Below are 23912 nucleotides of genomic sequence, written 5' to 3'. Positions count from 1 at the left end.
TTACAGCGCCACCTAACCTGCGGTAGGTAACGTCCACAGTACAGGATGAAACAGTTTGTTTCTTGTCAAACTAAAAGGCATTTAACACATTTTAACAGTATGTTTTTAAAGAAGACACGTTTGCAGTAGAATAAAGTACTTAAAGGGACAGTTCACTCAAATCAACTTTTTTTTTTTTTTTTTTTTAGGATGTTTGAGTATGTCAAGCCTCAAAAAGGACGCAACACTCATCAGTTGTCCAGTGTTCTGGAATCAACTGTGTGAAGAACAGACCGAAATGCAAGTCGTCGTTATTCAATGACCATCTTGACATACTGTACACTCAAGTTCTACTTTCTGCATTTATGAGAATGCAAGTTTGATTCCTGAACTAACTCATTTGAGTCAGACTGAAGCACAATGCCCCTAAATACTTAGTTTAGCTGTGCCTATATTCACGACAGCTTTTATACCTGCTTAAATCGACTGTACATCATAGCAGATGTTAATCTGTAGAGTAGACAACCATGCCATTTTATTATATCAAGAAAGGTTTAAAAATTCTGGCCTCATGATCACATCTAAAGACAAATTTAATGTTTTTGTTATTCTACATACAATATTTTGATGGAATCACATTAAAAATATGACTTTGGGAGAAATGGCAAAAATGGCCACAATTGAAGCAAACATGTTAGAGGCCAAAAGACAAAATATCTGCTACATGTACATCTTTACATTTATGCATTTGGCAGATGCTTATCTAAAGCAACGTACCTCAAGACACATTTTATCACTATATGTGTTTCCTGGGAATCAAACCTACAACCTTGGTGTTGCTAGCGCCATGCCATGCATTAGTTACGGGAACAATAACTTAATAAATGTATATGTAATATAAATAAAATAGATATCGCATTCTGTTGTGCTCCAATGTGTAAGATATAATTCCAGAGTGTCTCTCAAGAATAGACAAACTGCAAAATCATTTTATATATAAAAAGCTTTGTTTGTCAGAATCTCACAAAAACAAAATGTGAAAGTATCTAAAACAGACATAAAAACATAAACACTAATCATATAAAAAACACAAATTCATAAAATGCACACAGGAATGTGTTTTAAAAAACAGTATATCCTGAGGTCATACTTTTGGACAATTCTGATATGGCAACAGTCTAAAGAACCCCCTTGACAAAGCCAGTATAACTGCATTTTGAGGCAAGCCCAAAAGCTACATCAGGGATTAAAAACAGTGTTTCAAAGAAATGATTGTCCAAGGTTTTCAGTATCAGTCTTTGTGCAAAATGCCTAGATTGACATCTGAATCCACTGGGATTAGTTAGTGTCCTGTGTCAAGGTCCCGCATGTAGTCCTGCAGGGCTTGGAGTCGAGCATCAATCTCTGACAAGTCAGCACCCGTGTCAATAGAAGTGTCTGAGTAGGAAAAATATAAATGGCTTACATGTATATACTATTGGCTATAGATGCATATACATGAAAAAGAAATGGGAAATGATGTGGTACCTGCCGCTCTCATCCTTTGTGCAGGGGTGCTACACATTGGTTTTTTGTTTATGTGTCTTCCTCTGGACTAGATGGAGCAATGCAATGCAATGCAATGCAATGCAAAAAAAAAAAACAGCAATTAAAAATTATTTGAGGCCCAATCTTTACAAAATCTTACACAAACATTTCACATTGTTACTCACCACTGCTGGACCATTATACCCTACTTTCCTTCCTCTGCAAAAAAAGAAAAAAAGAAATTATCAGACAACATTATACATGATACATTCATTATACATTCATCATGATCATACATTATGATTTTTTTTAAAGGAAACTTACGCTTTATTTGATTAAAAATACATAAAAACAGTAATATTGTGAAATATTATTACATTTTAAATTGTTATTTTATTTATTCAGCAGCCTCATTCCTCCAGATCTTCAGAAATCAGTCTAATATTCCGTTTTGCAGCTCAAGAAACATTTCTCTTTTTTTTATCAGTTGAAAACAGTAGTGCTGCTTAATATTTTGGTAGAAACTGTGATTTTGCAGGATTCTGAGTAGAAAACAGCATTTATTAGAAATAAAAAAAATTGTGACAGTGTACAAGTTTTTACTGTCACTTTTAATCAATTTAATGCATCCTTGCTGAATATTTTATGTGATTTTTTCACAAGAAAAGACTATGACTTAGTCTTAAAATGTACATTCTAAGGTTCAGAGAGAGTGTAGAACATTGTCACTTCAAATTATATTTTGAAGATAATATACAAGAAATCTTGACTAATATTATAGGCCAACTGGAAAAAATGCAATAAAAGCGTAAGCCTCTCACATTTAACCTGGCCAACATGCAACGTGCTTTGTTTATTGACTTGCCTGCTATTTAGAGGCTTAGCAAGCTCTTCAAACTCAGCTACTGATCCTTCAGAAGAACACCGACTCCTCCTGCTCTCCACAGACACACTCCTTCCCCTGCCAGCACTTCCTGCTCGCATCAGCTGAGGAACGGGTTCTCTGGAGCGTGAACGCCCTCTTTCCATCAGAGACGGTGAAGCCAACATGTCCCTTCTAATCTTCCTCTGACTGCAGGAAACAAAATCTCCTCATGTATATCTTTAAAGGTAGGTAACGGGTTCAGTTGCTCACAAAAAAATTCAATCAGATAGCTTTCATTCTCTTATCAGTCCGATCTGATTCTGATGAAATTCTACAGACTTTTTTTCTTGCATTGATGTGCCAGATTCATGACTGAGGATCAACAATTTGAGAAAATGGATTCATGCAAGGGACAAAAAGTGTTTATGGTTCACACCTTTTAAAGTAAACCATATTCCTGCTCACAGAAAGGGCAATGCTTGTAGGGGAAAAAGACGACAAATAAAACAACACAAAACAGCAGAAAAGATAGTAAAAACTTTCAAATGAAAAGGTGAAGGGGTCTTACTTCTTCAGATCTGACTCTTTTTGGCGGCGTTGTCGGTCCTGGATGTAGGCTGTAGGGTCAAACCGAGACCCCCGCGACCCTGTCATGAAAAAAAAACAAGAATTAATAAGGGCCTCTACATTGGTTTCTAGACTCTGACCATAAGGATATTGTGTCCATCTTTACACATTTACCTGTTGGAGATGGTGAGGGTCTTGTGATACAATTCCGAGCCCCTGAAGAGTCTGCCCTCCTAACTCTCTCCTCTGACCTCCGACCCCTGTCCTCCATCCTCTCCCTCGACCCTGAGCGTGCTCTTAACCCCACACGGGTCAAACTGCGCTCTCTGGATAAAGACCGATGAATCTCCCCATCACACCTGAGCCCACTTCGACCAGACATGACTGGAGTCGCCCGGCTGTCAAAATAGGAAGAATGAGACGATTAAAGTGCCCCAAAAAATAAAATATATGCAATAAAAAGGGCACAGATGAACAGAACTGATTAAGCTTACCCACGTCGTAACAAGGCCAACTCAGTTGTCAAACTTTTAACACGTATCCGAAGAGACCGTTCGGAAGCCCTGAGTTCCTCCAACTACCAACGAGAACGAATTAGAATATACAAGTGGATGCTAATGACTTTGCATGAGTGTTTCATATAGTCAGCTTGTCTATCTCATTAGCATACAGCAACAATAATCTCATTAGACACACCTGTTCCAGTAGGAGGCGTTGTTCCTGGCTCCTCTTGCTTGCAGACCGTTGACTTTTTGCCCTTTCCTTCAGCAGCTGTTCCTCCAGACTGTGCACTGCCTCTCTGAACCCACGAGCGCCGGGAGTAGAGCCGGCCCCTGCCATCTGTAGACGATCCAAAGCCTTGGCCAAAGCCTCCTTTTCGTCTCTCACCAAAGCCAACCTGATAAAACATACATAAAACAACATAAAACATGAGAGAAAAAGAATTGTAAGCACAACATTCAGTTCTCTTACGAGAGGTTCTCTCGTATTGCGTAAGCTTGCTTACGCTGCGGGAAAGTCTTCTTTTCTCGAGATACTGAAGCCAAAAATTATCCTTAATTTCATTTTTTGTCAACGCAGTGCAGCTGCGGGCAGCTGAGCTAGAGCGGCATACTGCGCGCTCATTGGCTGCCGCGCGGCAACTGCTTAAGCCTACCAGTGAGCCTGGCGTGACGTCACGCCCAATGAGGGCGCGCGCGCCCTAGCGCGTCACAGCCCGCCAGAATGGGCGGCGTCAGAGCATATATAAGGAAGGCTCGTAGGCTATATTCTCTGATTTCTGTCTTTTCAGCGAAGCACTCGCATCGCTGATCTCGGAGAGGAAGCCGTCGCCGTTGTCCTTCAAGGCCCAGCTAACGAGCCAGCTTAGGTCAGCCTGAGGAAGCCGGACGATCTTCGCCGCCTTCAGCCTGCCGTGCCAGCTCAGCTATCCGGCGAATATCCTTTGCAAGCTCTTTTGTGTGTGTTCTTGCTTCCGCAGCACTTTCTAAAAGAGCAGAGGCGTTGTTGCAAATGCCTCGCACCACGTGCGGCTCATGCCGCTCCGCGCTCAGCGACGGAGACCGCCATCTTCTCTGCGCTCTCTGCCTGGGCCAGGACCACGCAGCCGTCGCGCTTTCCACGGGCGGCTGCGCTTTCTGTGAAGAGCTGCCGATGTCGACCCTGCGGGCTCGACTCGCCCTCTTCACGGAATCTGCTCCAACTGTCCTCGGGCCGCGTAAGAAGAAACGCCGCTCGCAGCGACCACCGGAGCCCGAGACTCGAGCCAAGGCCTCGCCGGAGCCTCTCCCGCGAGCCTCGCTCTCTCCTTCTCCGCCCCCGCTTCCCGACGCGCAGCCGACGGCTCACGCCCTCGATGCCGTCGCCTCAGGGGATGAAGCGGATGATGACGCGCTACTGGACACGTGCTCACTAATGGCGTCGGACAGCGAGGAATGGTCCGGTTCTGTCCGCTCCGCCTCCTCCACCAGAGCGTCCAGCAGGACTCACGCCAGTGTGGACGCCGAGCTTCTCCGCCTCCTCACGGCAGCAGTCGAACACCTGGGCCTCGAATGGTCCCCGCCAGCGGTGACTCCGCCCAACAGACTCGACGGGTGCTTTCTGCCCGCCAGTCGACGAGCTCCAGTGTCCAGGCCAGCGCCTTTTCTGCCGGAGCTTCACGAGGAGCTTACCAAATCCTGGGACGCTCCAGTTTCGGCCAGACTCCGTTCTCCGGCCTCATCTACTCTCTCTCGCGTAGACGGAGCCAAGGAGAAAGGGTATGACCGGATCCCACCGGTCGAACCAGCGGTTGCAGCGCATCTTTGCCCCCCATCCGCGAGATGGCGCTCAAAGACTGCCCTCCCGTCCAAGGCCTGCAGGACTACTTCGGCGTTTGCCAGCCGCGCTTTCTCCGCCGCTGGGCAAGCCGCCTCAGCCCTGCACACTATGGCGGTTTTACAAGTTTTCAAGCCGACCTCCTCAGCCAGCTCGACGAGGGAAAACTTGATAAATCTGCTTTGACCGACCTGCGCAGTGCGACGGATCTCTCTCTTCGCACGACGAAAACAGCAGCCCAAGCGATCGGACGATCTATGGCTGCGCTGACTGTCATTGAGCGCCACCTCTGGCTAACGCTAGCCGACATGGGAGAGCAAGAGCGGTCCGTTTTTCTCAACGCCCCGCTCTCACCCGCCGGCCTCTTCGGCCCCGCGGTAAGTGGCCTCGTGGACAGCTTCTCGGAAGTTCAGAAGGCGTCACAGGCCATGAACCTCTTCCTGCCCCGCCGCTCGAGCTCCGCTGCAGGCCGCTCTAAAACTCAGCCTCCTGCACGCAGTCCCACGCGGCGCCCCTCCCGACCTCCAGCATCGCAGCAGCGTCAGCGCGGCCGACCCAGGTCCCGCTCCACCAGCCAACACAGGCCGCCACCCCCGCGGGGTCCCCGGCCTAGAGTTTCGCTGAAAACCGAGCCTGCGAAATCCTCCTAGCACTCGCAAGGAGGAAAAGACGGTTGAGTCCCGCCGCGGCCGGACCGCCGTCGAAGCTAACCTGTATCCCTCTGCCAGTCCCCTTGATAAAGGCTACTGCAGTAGTGTCCACCGCAGCCAACGAGCCAGTTTCTCAACTCTCTCGCCTGCACACAAACGCCGTTTTTACGGCGACCCAGATAAATCGAATAAAGAGTGTAAAATCTGGTCATCCGGCTCACGCCGTCAGTGCTATGAGTGTAGTAAACATGCCCACACCCCAGTGCTCATCACTACACACAAGCACAATCCCCCCTGTGTACCCCACAGAGTGCACTCACATAAAGCGCGCTACGGCCGCTCGAGTGTTAGCTGTAGGTCACGTGCCCACAACCCAGTGCTCACACCTACACAGTGCCCGCTCTGCCTCACACATTCGGGGACGAAAGCACTCCACCGCCGGCTGTGCGTTAATAAAGAGTCCTGTGCCCGCTATACAGCACGCACGCTCTCATGTACACACTCACGAGCCCGCCCCGCTTCCGCGCCGCGAGCCGTTGCTCAAAACGCTCTCTCACAGCGTCATTCAGCCGGCTGCCGCTATCAGCGAGCCCCCGTCTCCCCTCACTGTCACTGCGCGACTCGCGCACATACCGCCACAGGCTCCCCGTCCCGCGCTGTGCGGCGGGCGGGACCCGGAGGCTATCCGACCCCTAGCTATGAGTGCGAATGCATGGAAAGCTATTCCGGGAATGTCGGAATGGGTATTAAACACAGTGATAAAGGGCTATTCGCTTCAATTCGCTCGCCGCCCCCCGCGTTTTCGCGCCCGGGTCGAGACACAAGTGAAAGCAGATGCAGCCCATCTGCTTCACACAGAGATAGCGAATTTACTGCACAAAGGTGCCATAGAACGGGTTCACCCTCTGGCTGCCGAGGCAGGCTTATACAGCCGCTATTTCCTCGTACCCAAGAAGGGCGGAGCGCTCAGACCTATACTAGATCTGAGATATTTGAACAAAGCGCTCGTGAAACGACCGTTCAAAATGCTCACGACCGGTCAAATCCTCGCGCAGATTCGCCCGGGGGACGGGTTCATCTCTCTCGATCTGAAAGACGCGTATTTTCAGATTCAAATTATTCCCCGTCACAGGCCATTCTTGAGATTCGCCTTCGACGGTCAGGCATATCAGTACACCGTCCTGCCGTTCGGCTTGTCCCTGGCACCCCGTACTTTTACGAAGTGCATGGACGCGGCCCTCGCACCCCTGAGATCGAAAGGGATGCGAATTCTGAACTATCTGGACGATTGGCTCATTATAGCGCAGTCAACAGAGGAACTAGTTTCTCACAAGAAAGCGCTTCTCGGTCATTTGGAAAGCCTGGGTCTTTCCGTGAACTGGGACAAGAGCTCTCTAACCCCCAGCCAGTCTATCACTTTCCTGGGTATAGATCTGGATTCGGCGGCGATGACGGCCAGACTGTCAACACAGCGCGCGCGCCGTGTTCGGCACCTCGCCGCTTCCGTTCAGGTGGGAAAAGTTTTTCCCCTAAAAACCTTTCAGAGGCTTTTGGGCCATATGGCGTCAGCCGCAGCGGTCCTGCAGCTGGGTTTACTTCGAATGCGCCCGCTTCAGTGCTGGCTAAAGTCGGAAGTGTCCCGCAAAGCATGGATTTCGGGCCGTGCACCAGTCAGAGTGACTCAGCGCTGCGTCTCAGCCCTGCAGCCCTGGCTGGCGGCCGAATGGTTTCAGCGGGGAGTGTCGATGGGGGTCATCGCACACCGCAAAGTGGTCTCGACAGATGCGTCCAACATGGGTTGGGGAGCGACTCACGAGGGCAGTCCGATTTGCGGCCGGTGGTCGAATACGGAGAAAAGCCTTCACATAAACTGTCTAGAGATGCTGGCGGTCGAGAAAGCGCTGAAGCACTTTCTACCACTCCTACGGGGACACCATGTGCTAGTCCGCTCGGACAACATGTCAGTAGTGTCTTACGTGAACCGCCAGGGCGGAATCAGATCCAGAGCCCTGCGCGCTCTCACAGAGCGCCTCCTATCCTGGGCTCAGGGCCCGCTGCGCTCCCTAAGGGCAGCTCATGTACCCGGTCGCTTCAACGACGGCCCGGACAGACTGTCCAGGGACAACGTTCCCCCAGGGGAATGGTCTCTACACCGCCAGACGGTCCAAGCGCTTTGGCATCGCTTTGGCAAAGCGGAGATCGACCTCTTCGCCGCGAGCGAGAACGCTCAGTGCCAGAGGTTTTTCTCGAAACACGAGGACGCGCTGGCCCAGACATGGCCCAGCGTTCCGCTGTATGCGTTCCCCCCGATCTCGATGCTGCCTCAAGTGCTAGCGAGGATCAGGGAGACGAACTGCGCAGCGCTCCTCATAGCCCCGCGCTGGGAAAACCAACCATGGTTTTCCGAGCTGATGAGGCTGACAGACACAGCCCCATGGCCGATCCCGGTGAGGAGAGATCTTCTCTCTCAAGCTCGAGGATCGATTCTGCATCCCCATCCAGAGCACTGGTCTCTGCATGCGTGGGAAATCAACGGATATTCGTTGATCTGCCAGAAGGGGTAATTAACACGATCACACAGTCCAGAGCCCCCTCGACGAGGCGGCTCTATGCGTCTAAATGGTCAGTGTTTAACAAATGGTGTGTGGAAATGGGTTCTAATGCTCAGTCCTGTGGAGTCCCACAGGTATTGAACTTTCTCCAAGAGATGTTGGACGCGGGCAGGTCCCCCTCCACGCTCAAGGTTTACATCGCGGCCATAGCAGCGTTCGCCGATTCGGCGCGCGGCCGCTCACTGGGCAGGGATGAACTCATCACCCGTTTTCTGCGAGGGGCCAGGAGGATGAACCCTCCCCGGCCCCCGTCAGTCCCTATTTGGGACCTGTCCCTGGTCCTAGAGTCCCTGAAAGTGCATCCGTTCGAGCCTTTGGACTCTGTGGAGTTGAAATACTTGACGCTTAAAACCGTTTTTCTGCTAGCTCTGGCTTCAGTCAAACGAGTGGGCGATTTGCATGCGCTGTCTGTCAGCGCGTCGTGCTTCGAGTTTGGACCTAACGACTCGTTAGCCATTCTCAAACCGAAGCACGGCTATGTCCCCAAAGTGTTAGGTACTCCCTTTAGGGCTCAAGTCATTACCCTATCGGCCCTGCCGTCATCCGGCAGTAAGGAGGGTGTCAACCGCCTTTGCCCGGTCAGGGCGTTAAGGTGTTATGTCACGCGCTCTGCAGCCTTCAGGCTCTCAGAGCAGCTTTTCGTTTCGTTTGGAGGGCGCGCTAAGGGTCGCGCCGCCTCGAAACAGACGCTATCCAGATGGATAGTGGACGCTATTGCGGCAGCATATGCGTCAAAAGACCTGCAATGTCCGTTGGGCATACGGGCTCATTCCACCAGAGGCATGGCCTCATCGTGGGCATGGTCCAGCGGGATTTCCATTCATGACATTTGTATGGCGGCGGGCTGGGCGTCCCCCTCCACTTTTGTTAGGTTTTATAACCTGGAAGTTCCCGCTCTGCAGGCGAAACTTCTGTCAGTCTAGTCATGTTCATGTCCTGCCCATATGCGCAGGTTGTACTATTGACTAGCTTGTCTGTTGAGCTGCACGCTCAGGGTCAGTATACATAGACCGGCCTTGCCGTTCTTGCGTTCCCTAGATGTGCTTATGAACATGTGTTGGCCCGCACCGCTGGCCACCTGTTTTTCACCTCTATGCTCTTCATAGAGTCATATGTGATTGTTAGGCTCGCACGGCGTGGACAAGGGGTTCCCGCAGCGTAAGCAAGCTTACGCAATACGAGAGAACCTCTCGTAAGAGAACGATACTCGGTTACTCACGTAACCTCGGTTCTCTCTAGAGAGGGAACGAGTATTGCGTTCCCTGCCGTGCTTGAAGCCTGTAGCTCGTGTCGCTTCATTCGACAGAAAACAGAGAATATAGCCTACGAGCCTTCCTTATATATGCTCTGACGCCGCCCATTCTGGCGGGCTGTGACGCGCTAGGGCGCGCGCGCCCTCATTGGGCGTGACGTCACGCCAGGCTCACTGGTAGGCTTAAGCAGTTGCCGCGCGGCAGCCAATGAGCGCGCAGTATGCCGCTCTAGCTCAGCTGCCCGCAGCTGCACTGCGTTGACAAAAAATGAAATTAAGGATAATTTTTGGCTTCAGTATCTCGAGAAAAGAAGACTTTCCCGCAGCGTAAGCAAGCTTACGCAATACTCGTTCCCTCTCTAGAGAGAACCGAGGTTACGTGAGTAACCGAGTATCGTTTTTACACTTAGTGGGTAAAATGTTGAAATACTTTGAGTTTTGTTTTCCCAGTATCTTACTGAACTGAAAGTTTTGAAATGTAGTTTAAAATGTAGTTTTTTATTTATTTAATTTTTTGATATTTTGTTATTTGTGACAATCATTTAAAAGCAAAAAATATCCATTCTGTAATCATCTACTCAATCTCATGTTAATTCAAACCTGTATGCTTTTATTTCTTCTGTGGAAAACAGAAGATGTACTTGTTTTAGTCCATATAATTGAAATCAAAGGTAACCAAAATGGTTTGGTTACCAACATTCTTTAAAATATTTTTTACAGCTTTGAAAAGACATGAGGGTGATTAAATGATGACAATTTGAATTTTTGGGTGAAATACATAGTTCAGGCATGAAACTCTTAACTGAACGTTGATTGGTTCTTCCAACGCCGTGGCACCAGTCAATCATAAGTACTTACAAAACCATATATATCGTACCCTAGCCTGCAATCGCTGCACGATTATGAAAGCTTCGGTTTTCCTTCCCCCTCCCCAGTACCACCTGTAGAGATCTGCTATGGAGGTTCTCCCATTTTTTTGCAGCCTTTACTTTGTTTGTTTTTAACTAAGCTGAACAAAGTATTGTATTTTCTCAGCAGCAGCGTACCAAAATCAAGCCTATGTATATTTCACGCCCCATGTCAATAAATGCTGGTTGAAATGTATCCACTACGAGAGTTGTCATGACTTAACTACCACTTTGAGGTCTTTAACTAAAAGATTTACAAGCTACAACAGTGTACAGGAATTTTATCTTATATTGTGCTGACTTTGTCCTGTGCACCTGCCCACAACTACCCAGGTGCGCAAGGGTTTTTTATTTACATAATGCATAAATAAATAACTGACTCTGCACGGAGCCTGCGTGTTTCTTGGTCTGATACTTTGTGGTCTCCTCTCAGTCCCAGTGTTTTCAGCTCGGCCCTCAGAGCTCTTATCTCTTTCTGAAGCTCTGCAGGATCCGGTTTGCCAAGATATGGAAGTGGAAGAGGATAGTGTATCCTAAACAAAAATAAATGAATTGAAAACTGCTCTGTTTTACAAGTGATCAAAGTAGACTGAGTAATTAAACTACACAGACCTGTCAAACTCCACAGTGTAGATGAGGATGAGGTATCGTTTTGCACTGAGAGCAGGAGACTGCGGCTGAGCACGAGGTCGGCCAACTACACCTGCCTTTCTGTTCCGCAAAAGCTCAAGGTCGGAATAGGTCAAGAGGTCAAGGGTCACTGATTCACTGGACTGCAAAAGATAATTAAAGCAAATTAGATCATTTGTCATTTCATAGCCATTGTTTTCTGTTGCCAATAATTCACATTAATTGAAATCTAACCGAAACTGTGGCATGATGTGATATCAAATCGCAAAGGCAGTGATTTAATTACATAAATATTTGTGCACCATGTTTCACACAACCAGCTCCTTATGAACGGGTGTTTTTTTCACAAAGCCATCTCTACATCTGGTCTACTTTTGAGTGACGTATAACACAGTTGGGAACAGAACATATACCAACCATCTTCCCAAACTTGTAATGAGAACCAACTGTTTGCCTACTGCATTTTTTGAATGGGTCACACAGAATGGGTTTCCATTCCATTGTGCTACTTTTCATTTTTTTCGATTGTAAACACACACTAGACAGACGTGTCAAGCATTTTGCAATGCATCATGCATGACGCAGCGCTCCAAAAACGTGGCGCTCAAGTTAAACTTCAACTTAAAAAGTTCAACGCATCTCCAGACCTTGCGGCTGTTTTTCCCTTCGGTCCACTGACATGCGTCTCGTGTTTTTAACCAAAACGTGTTCTGTGTAAATGGAAGAAGATGAAGAAATCAAGACGGTTGAGCTGTGAAATGAAATTATAATATTATCTTTTTGCTTTAGAGTGAAATATTACATTAGCAATGTTTTGTATTTTGTTTAATATTTTTATTTAGTAACACTACAACTATTTTATTGATATTGATATATATAATCAATATCACGATTTGGCTTTTTGGCCAAATCGTGCAGCCCTACAAACAAGCACAGCACACAGAAGCTAAAATAAAACATTTTAAAGATTTTTTTTTTTTTTTTATGAGAGGAGAGAGGGGGGTCCCCAATTTGTGCAGCCCTAGTGCATTTACTGTCATGACAAGCATTAAGAATTAAAACACCATTACAGTAAATATTATTATTTTTTAATGGCTTTTTGATGGACCCACCTTGTTGACGGCAGACTCAAGCATGCTACAGAATACTGGAAACTGTTTAAAATTCCCAGTTTTTCGGGTCAGATCCTCAATATCTAATTATAGAAAGAAAAAAAAATGATAATGATATAAAACAAAATTTCAAGCAACCAAACAAACAGCGAATGTCAGTTTTAAATCTTAACTTACAGGCAGGATCGAACTCTCCTCTCCACTGGTCCGCTGTAACAACATCTGAAATCTCTACGATTAGTAACCGCTCTGTCAACTCGACTTTGACAGCAAATTCAGCCCCCCGAAATTTCATTTCGTCCTGCACAACTGTGCCACTGCCAACCTCCATTGCGTGCCACTGACACAGCCTAAAGGAATCATTGCAGTTCATAATAATGCTCTGATCAGAATTTCTTGATTACAGTTACATATATATATATATAGAGAGAGAGATAGTCTTATTAATACGAAAACATTCATTATAACCATGCAGTTTTCATTAAGATCATCTTTATTCTTCATATTAGTGCTGTTAATGTTAAATACACACCGACCTGTCCATTACAAATTTCAACTTCATCACTGCCATGACAGGCAGGATTTAGGTCATGAAACATTTCAATGAATGACACCCTCATATCTTTACACTTCACTTAATTTCTTTGTATCTTAGATAAATAGAGGTTGTAATCTCATTTATCCATGAATTAATTTGCAACATAAGTTGGAAACTAATAAACAACTCAGCATGTCAGTTGAAAATGACGGAGGACTTGCTAACCCTAAAGATTTGCCACAAGACTAACAACGTAGGGCTAGTCGCACAATAATAACACTATAAAATCAATCGCAGGAATAATAAAGACATCATACGTCATGGTTTGGAGGCTACAGAAGAACATGCGACTACAGAGGATGATAAATGTGCATACGGTAAGTTCATGTTACGTTAGATGAATCTAAGTCTACACACAACTAGCACATTAGCAACATACCCGTTATTGGTGGAAATGCTTTGAGCAGGGACGAGCTATACGATTAAAAACCTACATTTATAACGTCGATGAAATGAATGGAAAAAACTGAAAGCAGATTATTATATTTTCTATGCTAATTTCGCTAGCGCATGTTCAGAAAACAGGTCGTTGACTCGTTAGTGAGCTGAGAGCTCGAACAACTGAAAACAGCGGCTCAATGACCGGGAATTTAAAACTCCCGCCCACAACTCTTTACATTGGTCAACTTGTATAAAAGTTGATATTCTATTGGGTGTTCTGCTTGTCAATCATAAAGGAAACGTTTCATTTAGGCAACGCCTTCGGATAACTCTTAACGCCCATGAAATACATTTTATAAGCATAGCTTATAAAACATTAAAAACTGTCAAACATTTAAAAAAATAAATAAAAAATAACATTGCCATTCTGTTCTTTTTGTGGAGCTTTGGGATTGCTCTTTCGTTCAGCCTTTTCTTTATCTTGTGGACATATTCTTTTTGTTTTTTACATTAATGACAAAAATAAGGACAACACAAGTATCTGCAGTCATAAATATAAATACACAAAATGTAAACCACAGTTTTGCTATTGTTCTTCTTCCTAATTCTTTATTACTTTTCTTTTTCATTATTCTTTAACATCATTTTTATTTGTATTTTATTTATTTGTCATCTACACTATATAATGTTGTTATTATTATCTTCAATTTGTGTAAAGTTGCATTACTTTCATTTATGGGTTATTTTGATGGAAAAACTGTCAAAATTTGTCATGCCAATAAAAGCAAACTCAAATTTAAATTGATAGTCTTCAGTCCACAAGAGGGAACTATTACTCCATTGGAGCATAGCAACATCAAGGTCACGGGTTAAATTCACAGGGGTCACACATATACATTAAAACAGTGTGTAATATAGATAAGTACAGTAAATAAATACTATAGTGAAATACAATGAAAATTTACAGGCAGTTCTAAAGAAGGTCACAGCTTTATTTCATCACATAAAAGAAATGCATTTCACTACTAGTTATACAAGAGACAGTGTTGAGAAAACAACATACATGTATATGTACAATATATATAACATCAATTCACTGGCATTTACTTAGGCATAATTCAGATATACATGGTGTGCATTATAGCAAAACCCTGAGGTCTATCTAGCTATATATTTGTAGGCAATGTTGACTGGGGCTTGTAGCCTGAGGAGTCTTTAACAACAACATTTTTCTGAACACAGTTAGGAGCTACGACGTAACTATCGTCCATTTCCAGAGTAAGCTCAGATATCTGGGCAACATCGACTGGTTCTAGAAAGGACATATTATAGGTAGGGTTTTCAACAATTGAGGTAAGTTTCTCAGCACAGGGCCATAGAGGAGGATAGAGAACTGGAGATTTATACACATTCTGGTAGGAATGTTGTGCAGGAAACACTGTGGAGTTGGAGCGGATGAGGTCAAGGCCATGCAGACTTTCTGCTGTCGCAGCACGCTCTGAATTGTGGACTTCTTGGATCTCACACTTCATATACCCCTCAGTCATCTGGGGACAGTAAAAGCCCTGCAAATAGCAAACATTTGTTCAAAATCTAAGCTGGTGTGCCACAGATAAGGATCAAGTGGCCAAGCAACACAGTAGCGAAACTGCTTTTCATAAAAATGACATTCCAATTTTTTATTATTATTTAGCCTATTTATTAAGCCAATAATGTACCACAAAAAAGTGTTTGTATTGCAAGTGAGCCCATATTGAATGTTTTCTGGGTCTTTATTTTGTTTGACCTTGCATAGTTTTTGAGCATAAGGTCAAGGTCATGTCATGCAACCTGTTCATGTTGGAATCTCCCTAATTTTTATGTTATACCAAGTGACAGGTTAATTTGCACACAACCTTTGATGTCAACAACAACAAGACGTTAAGCATATTTATTTTGCTATGATGACTATGCAAAAGTATATCGTTTGTTGCAGTTTATTATAGGATTTTAGTGGGGTACAAAGTGTATATCCACTTGTCCCAGACACGATAAGAACACACCTGCAACCCATTTTTGGCTTGTGACCCACATAATGCTACATGCAGATCATAATAATAATTAAAGGGGGGGGAAATCTGTCAGGAAAATGATAAATTATAATCAGCACTGATGGCTCACCTTTGAATTCCATTTCCCTGCAAGTTTTGGTTCAGGAATATCTGGATACAATAATTGCTTTAACCTGAAGGATTTTTAAGAGTGACATTTTAATTGCAGCTGAAAAATAAAAAAATCTATAGAAAATACTGGGTTTTTGAAAAACATGTGTGATGTAATGCTGGAGAATCTTCCATACCATTTTCTCTTCCTGTAGCAAAGGACTGTGATGATACTGAAGACAAGAGCAGTTGCACTGCAACCCAAAACAGTGGCCACAATCATCCGCTCAACTATGAAGAATTTGTCACATTGCACACAATGCTTACTAAACATAATAAAACAGTTCAATCATCAATGCTTTCAATTGTATATAATTAAATATCTTTAGCCATACTGTCGTCTTCGATGTCCATTGTGAGTGTAGCTTCATCACTTGCTCCTCCAGATGTTAAGGCACTAACACTGAAGATGTATGAGCCTGGATCTAAGGTTAAAGTAATTTTAGGCCCTAAAATGGAAAAACAAAGTATGTTCATTTGTTATGTACAATCATCTTTTAAGGGGGGGAGGATGCTTATTAGGGAGTGAACCCACCCTCTGTCACTGATGTTTTTGGTGTTTTGGAATCATAACGAATCGTTATGACCATGTAGCCAGTTATGAAGCCGTTTTGCTGATGTAAGGGCACTTCGTCCCAGGAAAGTTCAAGGTTTCTGCCAACAAGGTTACTGACCAAATTCTGAACTGTCCCCGATGGTCCTGAGAACATATATCAGAAAAGACAATAAGAGAGTTAATGTGAGGTCAGCAAACCTACAAGGTTAGGTTGCACAGACCTAAATAACATTTCCTGCATTTTAAAACTACACTCTTGAAAATACAGGTTATTTATTGGCATCTATGGTACCTCGAAGAAACTTTAACATCCACGGAACCTTTCCATTCCACAAAAGGTTCTTTCAATTTTTAAAATGTTGTTCACAATAAGAAGAAACGGGTTATTTTAAGAACTGAAAGGTTCTTCTATGGCATTGATGCGAAAACCCCCTTTTGGAACCTTTATTTTTAAGAGCAATCAATCCATCACAAGTTATGAAATACAGAATGCTTACGTTGCTCTATAGCATATCCCTCACTCCTCCGCAGAAGCATTGGTTTATCATCAATGCAGGCATAGACCGAGACAGTATATTTCACTCCAGGATCAAAAATACCTGCGAAAGATAGAATGACTGAAATAATTTGTTCACCAACACCAACAAATCTAATTTGAGCTGTTTTTCACAGGTTACAGATGAACAAAAATGTGCACAAATTCAGTATCAAAACAACAGATCAGGAGTGAGACAAATAACTCCTCATTATGTTCCCAACTGACCATGTTTCCAGGTGCAACGGGCGGCACGGTCACATTCTGAGATCTTCTCCCATTTTACACCACATTGTGTCTTATTGTAGGTTGGAAACCATTCAACAACATAGCCACAAGTGGAATTAAAGTATCTGTCCCAAGCCATTTCAAAGCCACCATTACTATTATTGATTCGGCTTATATCGACTTCATTGTCTGTGAAGAGTATATGTTAAAAACTTCATTAATTTAAACACAGCCTTTTCAACCCATTTAAAAAGCCTTTTGAATATACTTTGAATACTCACCAGGATAACCGGGGACGATGATCGTAGAAGGAGGAGAAAGACCAGCGGAGTTTTTTGCTGAGACTGTGATTTTTTTATCACTGCTTTCATTCCCAGGGGTGATTTTGTAGCACAGGCCCGTTTTTGGTGTTAAGTCAATGATTTCACTCCTTTCGCCTCTGGTAAGGTTATATTGCGTAATTATCCCATGACTTTGTTGTTGAGTTAGAGGCTTTAAAACATGAAAAAGATCATTTTTATTTGTTTGATTGTAGCCACAAAATGCAGAGCCAAATCCTATAAACTGCACTTACCTTCCACAGAACATATGCATTTTGTTTGAAATACTGAATCCAAACATCTACTGCTTCTGGAACTGAAGAGAGATTATTAGTGTGATTCCCTAAATTTGATTGGCCGAGTGGCAGTCATTGACTCATCAACTCACCCGACTAGTTCAAAAACACTAATTCATCCAGAAATTTAACTGCGTGATGCTCAGGCTGTGGCTTCGTAAAGAACTATTTACGTTGGCGGAAAAAAAAATGACTAAGTAAAATGTAAGTTGTGTCCACACTGTAAGTTACTCAAAATGAACTTCTTGCATACTGAAGTGTTGTATAAAAGCAATATCACTCACAAAATTATAAAAACAAAATCATCTATACATATAAATGAATGACTATATTTTCTAATAGGTTAGGTTTTCTGTATACTTACTGTCCTCTTTAGTGGAGAACTTAGTCATTTTACTCCAGTCACCCCATTTGTAGAAGTGTTCATCAGACCCACATCTCACTTGAGCTATGTAATTAGCAAAGGGCTGCAGATCGACAAGGACAATTGATGAAAGTCCCAGTCCGTTGAAGGTTTTCTGAAAATATGTAGACATTTGTGAGAATGCAAGGCCTTGCAAGTTTAGCAGAGAGCTAAAACAGTACAGTTATCAATTTGTAATGCAAGACAATAACTGAAGACACCAACATTGTAACTTCTTCCGTTGAGCATTGACAAATTCACTTGACAAATCATCGGCAATAAAGTATATTCTTTCACGTTCCAACTCCACTGAAGAGTGACATTTCTTGCATTAGCAGTATGGGATACTTGACTGGGTGCTGTCAACCATACTGTGCAAGAAGAAACAGAAGATTAATTGCACAAATAAACGCTGCGGCATTTGAAGAGATTCATCAATTTTCAAATAAATAATCCGTTCTACCCCGATGTGTGATGTCAGCTGTATCCGTGAGAGTCTTCACGCCAAGGAGATTTTTGGCAATCAGAGTCCAGTTTGTCACCTGCTTTGGCACCGCAGGCAGGACACATTTATCGAAATCACAAACTCTGACAAATACAAAACACTTCGAATCAGTATGAATCGTACGATAAGAGTAACCATGATTTGCACTGTATATTAAGATGGATGATATATTGTTGGCTGTGTGGTTACCCTCCATTAAGTGAGTAGATTGTCTTTTTATCACCGCCCAGCAAGGTTTCTCGACCTCGATTCCAGTGACATTCTACAGAGCTGAGATCCCGTGTCATACATGCGAGATTCTGGTCATCTGGAGGATCTACAGCAGCCAGTGAAACGAAACATTTAAAGGGTTAGTTCACCCAAAAATGAAAATTCTGTCAGTAATTACAGACCAAAAACAACCGCGTAAGACCTTCGTTCATCTTCAGAACACAAATTAAGATATTTTTGATGAAATCTGAGCCATGTCTCACTCCTCCATAGGCTGCTATGTGACCGAAACTTGCTGGCCCAGAAAAGTTATTAAAGAGATCGTTAATATAGTCCAAGTGACTCCAGTGGCTCAATCTTAAGTATATCAAGCGACGAGAATACTTTTTGTGCGCAAAAACAAACAAAAATAACGACTTTATTCCACTATTCATTTCCTTCTCTCTGGGCCTCTAGTTGGTTCGCGTAGTGTTTTTGCGCAGCGCGTCTGTGTTACACACGTCACCACGTAGGCTCACTATTGGCCGACGCCGGTCATGTGTGTGATGCGTGATGACGTGCAACACAGACGCGCAGCGCAAAAACACTACGAGGCCCAGAGAGAAGGAAATGAAAAGTGGAATAAAGTCGTTATTTTTGTTTGTTTTTGCGCACAAAAAGTATTCTCGTCGCTTGATATACTTAGGATTAAGCCACTGTAGTCACTTGGACTATATTAACGATCTCTTTAATAACTTTTCTGGGCCAGCAAGTTTCGGTCACATAGCAGCCTATGGAGGAGTGAGACATGGCTCAGATTTCATCAAAAATATTTTAATTTGTGTTCCGAAGATGAACAAAGGTCTTACGCGGTTGGAACAACATGAGGGTGAGTAATTACTGACAGAATTTTCATTTTTGGGTGAACTAACCCTTTAAGGCCAGGACTCAACTTAAAAGCCAATTAATAAATTTGGTAAATACATTTCAAAAGTTTGTGGCCAGTCATTTTTGTTTATTTTTTAAAGAAATTAAGACTTTAATTTAACAAAATATTGATTAAAGGTGACAGTAAAAACATTTTAAGCATAAAAAAAATATATATTTCAAATATAAATGCTGTCCTTTAGCCATCACAGGAATAAAAGAAAAAAAAAAGTTATTTTAAATCGTAATAATATTTCTCAATATTTCTGTTTTTACTGTATTTTCTGATCAAATGAAATTCAGCCTTATATGAGTTTTAGTTTATGTTTACTGTAACTAATGATCTGGTATAAGCTATATATAATGACATAACTGTGTTCATAATGTTATGAATGCAAGTTTAACAGTAATACTTTTTCATTCTTCCAAAAAAACACTTTTTTCACTTATTTATCTAAAATGGTGGGAATATCCAGCCAGATTGTGGCCATAATCCCATATGTGGGCAAAAATATCCAAAGAAGCTCTGACTAATCCTCACCTAATGGAAAACAAAGTCTAGCTACCAAACTCTCTTTAAAACAATTAAAAAATGATGGGTAGCATTTAAATGAAACAATTCATATTGAGTAGGATGTTTACACTTACAGCCAATAAATACTGAAGAGCCTTTATGGTCGCCTCCTTTATCATCACAAACTATGTTATAAGTGTTTCCCGAAGGGGGGAGAGAGTGAACTGGTTTTGTGATGTACGTCCTGTTGCTGATGCGGATTTCAAATTTAGAACCGGGCAATGGAACGGTCTTGAAGATGCAACAAAATGTGATGTTACTCCCAACCATGAAAACATGTTCACGAGGATAGACAATAAATTTTGTAGGAAAAAGTAGATCTTGTCCTGTTATTTTAAAGGCAAAACAGTTCAGTTAAATTCAGTGCGTTGTTCAGCTGTTATTCTCTTTTGCATAATATGTGCATACAGAAGGAGAACAACCTGTGGCTACAAACCTTCGTACGTGTATAATGGTGTCCATTCACCAGTGTGATCCTGATCTAGACGCCTAAGTCTGACCAAATGGGAAGTGCACTGCACTGGTATAGGTGAGGTCCATTTCCAGTGATGGGTTTTATTGACTGGCGTCACATGTACGGTTTCCTAAAACAGTTATTTCTCATTGAAAAAATAGCCTTAGACATATCTTCCATTGCTCCAGCAAAGAATCTCAAAAGATCAACTTACACTGTGAACAGGATGCTCCTGTTTAGTATAAAAAACCTGCACCTCATAGCGGAATTCCCTGGATTCATTATTTTCAGCAAACTCATCTGTCCATTCAACATTCAACACCCATGAACCATGATCATATTTGTCCGTTTCTGCATACACATCATTTATAGACAGTGTATGCCCTGTTGATACACAATTTGAACATCATTTATTTGAATTCTTTTATTAAGGGTCTCAGATAACATTTGAAATAAAAGGGTATTGTGTTATTAAGAGTTTAGTTGAATGCATTTAAGACTCACCATCCTGTTCCGTTTGGCAAATCAGAGAAGAAAGCAAAGCACACAAAAGCCAGACTGACATAATCGAACTCACCAGTGTCTCCACTAGCAATCAGATCTGCTAAGGAAACAAAATGGCTCTAATCAATTAACCATGGCTGAATAACATCTTCTTAAAAGGTATTAAAAAAACAAAACAAAAATAAACAAACTGTCTTCCCTAATGGGTTTTAAATTAAAGGACATTTACGGGAGATGGTAAAGTGGAGAGAGACAGAAAATGGAGTCATCATGACATGACTCAAACCTGCATTCCCATGAGTATGTGCTGTAGATTGCAGAATGCAGGCTTTAAAATTAGTTTTGTTATTTGGACTTTAACTCATTCGAAATCATTTGTGGGTACAAATAGCATTTTTATAACCCAAGAAATGTTTTCCTTATATGAGCAATAAGCAAGGAATAAGTAATCTATTCAAACATCTAATTTATCAGGCCATTAAGAGAAGCAATACTGATTATTAGTGCATTACTACTGGAAAGCTATAGACGCTCAGTGTCTATTGAATGAGACTATCATCAGATATGATCTGCCTGCCGCTATGAAAATTAGTAAATGGTAAACACACCACAGATGGTGCCTGAACAGGCACAAATGTACGTCCATTACGTCAAATCCTAGCATGTTTACCTTAACCGTGAGTTCAACCTTTTAATATGATTGACAAATCTATGCTCAAGAGACTCCAGAAACATGTTCATTCCAAGTGCTTTAGAGTTGAAACTTAATATGAAAGCTATTCCGCCGAATGGATGACATTTCTGTCCCCAGGACATTACATGCATAAAAATGCATGAAAATGAACTCTAAAATACATTTTATTATTAAGCAAAGTGTCCCGCACATTAAGCTAACTGCAAATTTAAAATGTATAATTAAAAAACATTAATAGAAACTACCAAGAACACAAAAAAAGCATTTGTTGCATGTCCCCACTCTTTATTAAATATACCAAGAAATATAATTATTAAAATCCATCAGGAATCTTTTTTTTTTTTTTTTTTTTTGCATTGTTGTGTGACTTTATATCCCATTTTTCTTCTCTTTTTTGAAAAAAGTTTTTTTTTCAGGAGATTTTTTCAGAAAGAATACACATTTTAGTCGTGTCCCCGGATTTTTACTCAGTCCTCCTGTTACCCTAACACCCCTAAACTTGAGGCTTTGGTCTTCTTTAAAAATGAAAAAAATGGCTTTGTTTTTTATATTAAAATACACCTTGCATAAATATATAGGCCTAGTGATTTTTGTGTGTGTCACAAATATCAGTTATTTGAACATACTGTATATAGTGATTTTTTTGTGTGTTACAAATATCAATTATTTGAACATATAACCAACAATTTCTTTAACATTTTCTTGTGGGGAAAACAAAGGAATTAATTGACATGCTTTTAAACATGCTTTTTAAATGGCACATGAGTTTCGGTAACAGGACTGAGAAAACATGCGTCCATCTTAGAAACCTTGTAAAAAATACAAATAAAAAAAAGTTTGCCTGAGATTGACCAATACACATTTTGAATAGTTAAGTATGTGTTGTATTAGATTCAGTGTCGAAAAAAAAAGATTAAAAAAAAATAAGTTTAATTCTGAAGAGATACAACAAGCAAATTGTCACCCATTCGGATTAAAATAATGCACACAAAAATGAAAGATCATTTCATATGTTGAGAAAAAAAAAAAAAAAAAGGTTTTCGATCAATTGTAACTTTATTTATATATTTTTGCTTTCTCATTTGGAGGATTTCAGACACCATATCTTAAAACAAAATATTTAAACATTTTTTTTGCACTCTGGTGAGAGTTGTTAAATCAGTTGACTCATGACTCGACTTGGAAGTTAGGTAAGGACCATGTGTCATTAATTATTACTAATAATTTATTTTAGTTATATTTGAAAGAGCTGAATATGGTAAAGATACAACGGGCTGAAGAATATATCAAAAAAAAAGAAGAAAAAAAGAACTAACGTTAATCGAATGAGTGAGGCAAAGACAAACTGCGCGTGCGCACTTCTCATCTCTTCGTCTGAACAGTTTCACTAATAATCAAGTAGCCATAAAACACATTCAACTAGTTAACATGGCAAACTTTTAATTAATAAAATTAATAACTCGTAATTATGGTTACTGAGAACAGTAAGCCTCCTCATGAGCAGTTACGAAATATAAATAACGAAAATAAACACTCACCTAACCTCACTGTAGGCAGAACAGTCTGCTTCGGTTTTCCTTATATTTTTTTCATCCGAAAGCAAAATTGGAAAACTTAAAGCCGAGTTATGGAGAGCAATAAAGTTCACTCGTAGTTCACACACGAGCAGAATAGTGAGAACATAACGTGGGAGGCTCTCTCAGTAGGCTAAGTGCTGGAAGTTGCAAGCGTCATTTGAAGGAATCAAGAATAACAAGTTCATTAACCCTTAATGCACGTTAAAACGATTCCCTAGTTCCATCCCGAAGATTTTAGACTCCAAAATTGATATTTTCCTGCGTACAGTTGGCCTACTTCCAATGAGAGTATCAACACCAGACAAAATGTGATGTGTGTAATGTGAATTCCATTGCAAGCATGGATTTACATAGGGGTTAAAAGAGAATACATTCCTAGATGATAGTAGATAAAAAAAAAAAAAAAAAAACAACGGCCAAGAGAGATACAATGACGGGCTGTTCTATGGAAAGCAGCAGAAACTTTTCTTTGGAATTCTTTACAAATGTGTATAGCCCCCCCCCAAAAAAAAAACGAAAAAAAAGCTTACTGATGTGATGATAAAAACCTCA

The 23912-nt window shown here is 42.1% G+C and overlaps 2 protein-coding genes across 6 annotated transcripts; both read right to left on the bottom strand.

The window, feature by feature from the left end:
- Positions 1-297: 297 nt before the first annotated feature.
- Positions 298-13661, bottom strand: ccdc61 (coiled-coil domain containing 61). 2 transcript variants are annotated; one of them, XM_081390956.1, is made up of 14 exons: positions 13396-13661; positions 12596-12768; positions 12419-12501; positions 11289-11449; positions 11057-11209; positions 3635-3836; positions 3433-3515; positions 3113-3336; positions 2940-3018; positions 2808-2849; positions 2372-2578; positions 1692-1725; positions 1507-1573; positions 494-1416 (listed from the first exon to the last, which is right to left on the bottom strand). In XM_081390956.1, exons 2-14 carry the CDS (start codon positions 12747-12749, stop codon positions 1322-1324), a joined length of 1584 nt encoding a protein of 527 aa, XP_081247082.1. In that variant the 5' UTR covers positions 12750-12768; positions 13396-13661; the 3' UTR covers positions 494-1321. The 2 variants fall into 2 exon arrangements, with proteins under 2 accessions (XP_081247083.1, XP_081247082.1); XM_081390957.1 differs by lacking the exon at positions 2808-2849 and having other exon boundaries at positions 298-1416.
- Positions 13396-23820, bottom strand: lifrb (LIF receptor subunit alpha b). 4 transcript variants are annotated; one of them, XM_081390953.1, is made up of 18 exons: positions 23322-23820; positions 21090-21186; positions 20800-20969; positions 20568-20715; positions 20206-20457; positions 18631-18757; positions 18400-18524; positions 18162-18307; positions 17898-18051; positions 17492-17553; positions 17199-17409; positions 16918-17106; positions 16652-16753; positions 16134-16298; positions 15934-16047; positions 15736-15829; positions 15558-15621; positions 13396-14962 (listed from the first exon to the last, which is right to left on the bottom strand). In XM_081390953.1, exons 2-18 carry the CDS (start codon positions 21148-21150, stop codon positions 14564-14566), a joined length of 2583 nt encoding a protein of 860 aa, XP_081247079.1. In that variant the 5' UTR covers positions 21151-21186; positions 23322-23820; the 3' UTR covers positions 13396-14563. The 4 variants fall into 4 exon arrangements, 3 of the variants coding, with proteins under 3 accessions (XP_081247079.1, XP_081247078.1, XP_081247080.1); XM_081390952.1 differs by having other exon boundaries at positions 21090-21189; positions 23322-23817; XM_081390954.1 differs by having other exon boundaries at positions 21090-21189; positions 23327-23458.
- Positions 23821-23912: the final 92 nt, after the last annotated feature.

This window comes from Scardinius erythrophthalmus, assembly GCF_964197995.2.
Source record: "Scardinius erythrophthalmus genome assembly, chromosome: 17".
Classification (NCBI taxonomy): Eukaryota; Metazoa; Chordata; class Actinopteri; order Cypriniformes; family Leuciscidae; genus Scardinius; species Scardinius erythrophthalmus.
This window is presented reverse-complemented; position numbering and strand designations above follow the sequence as displayed.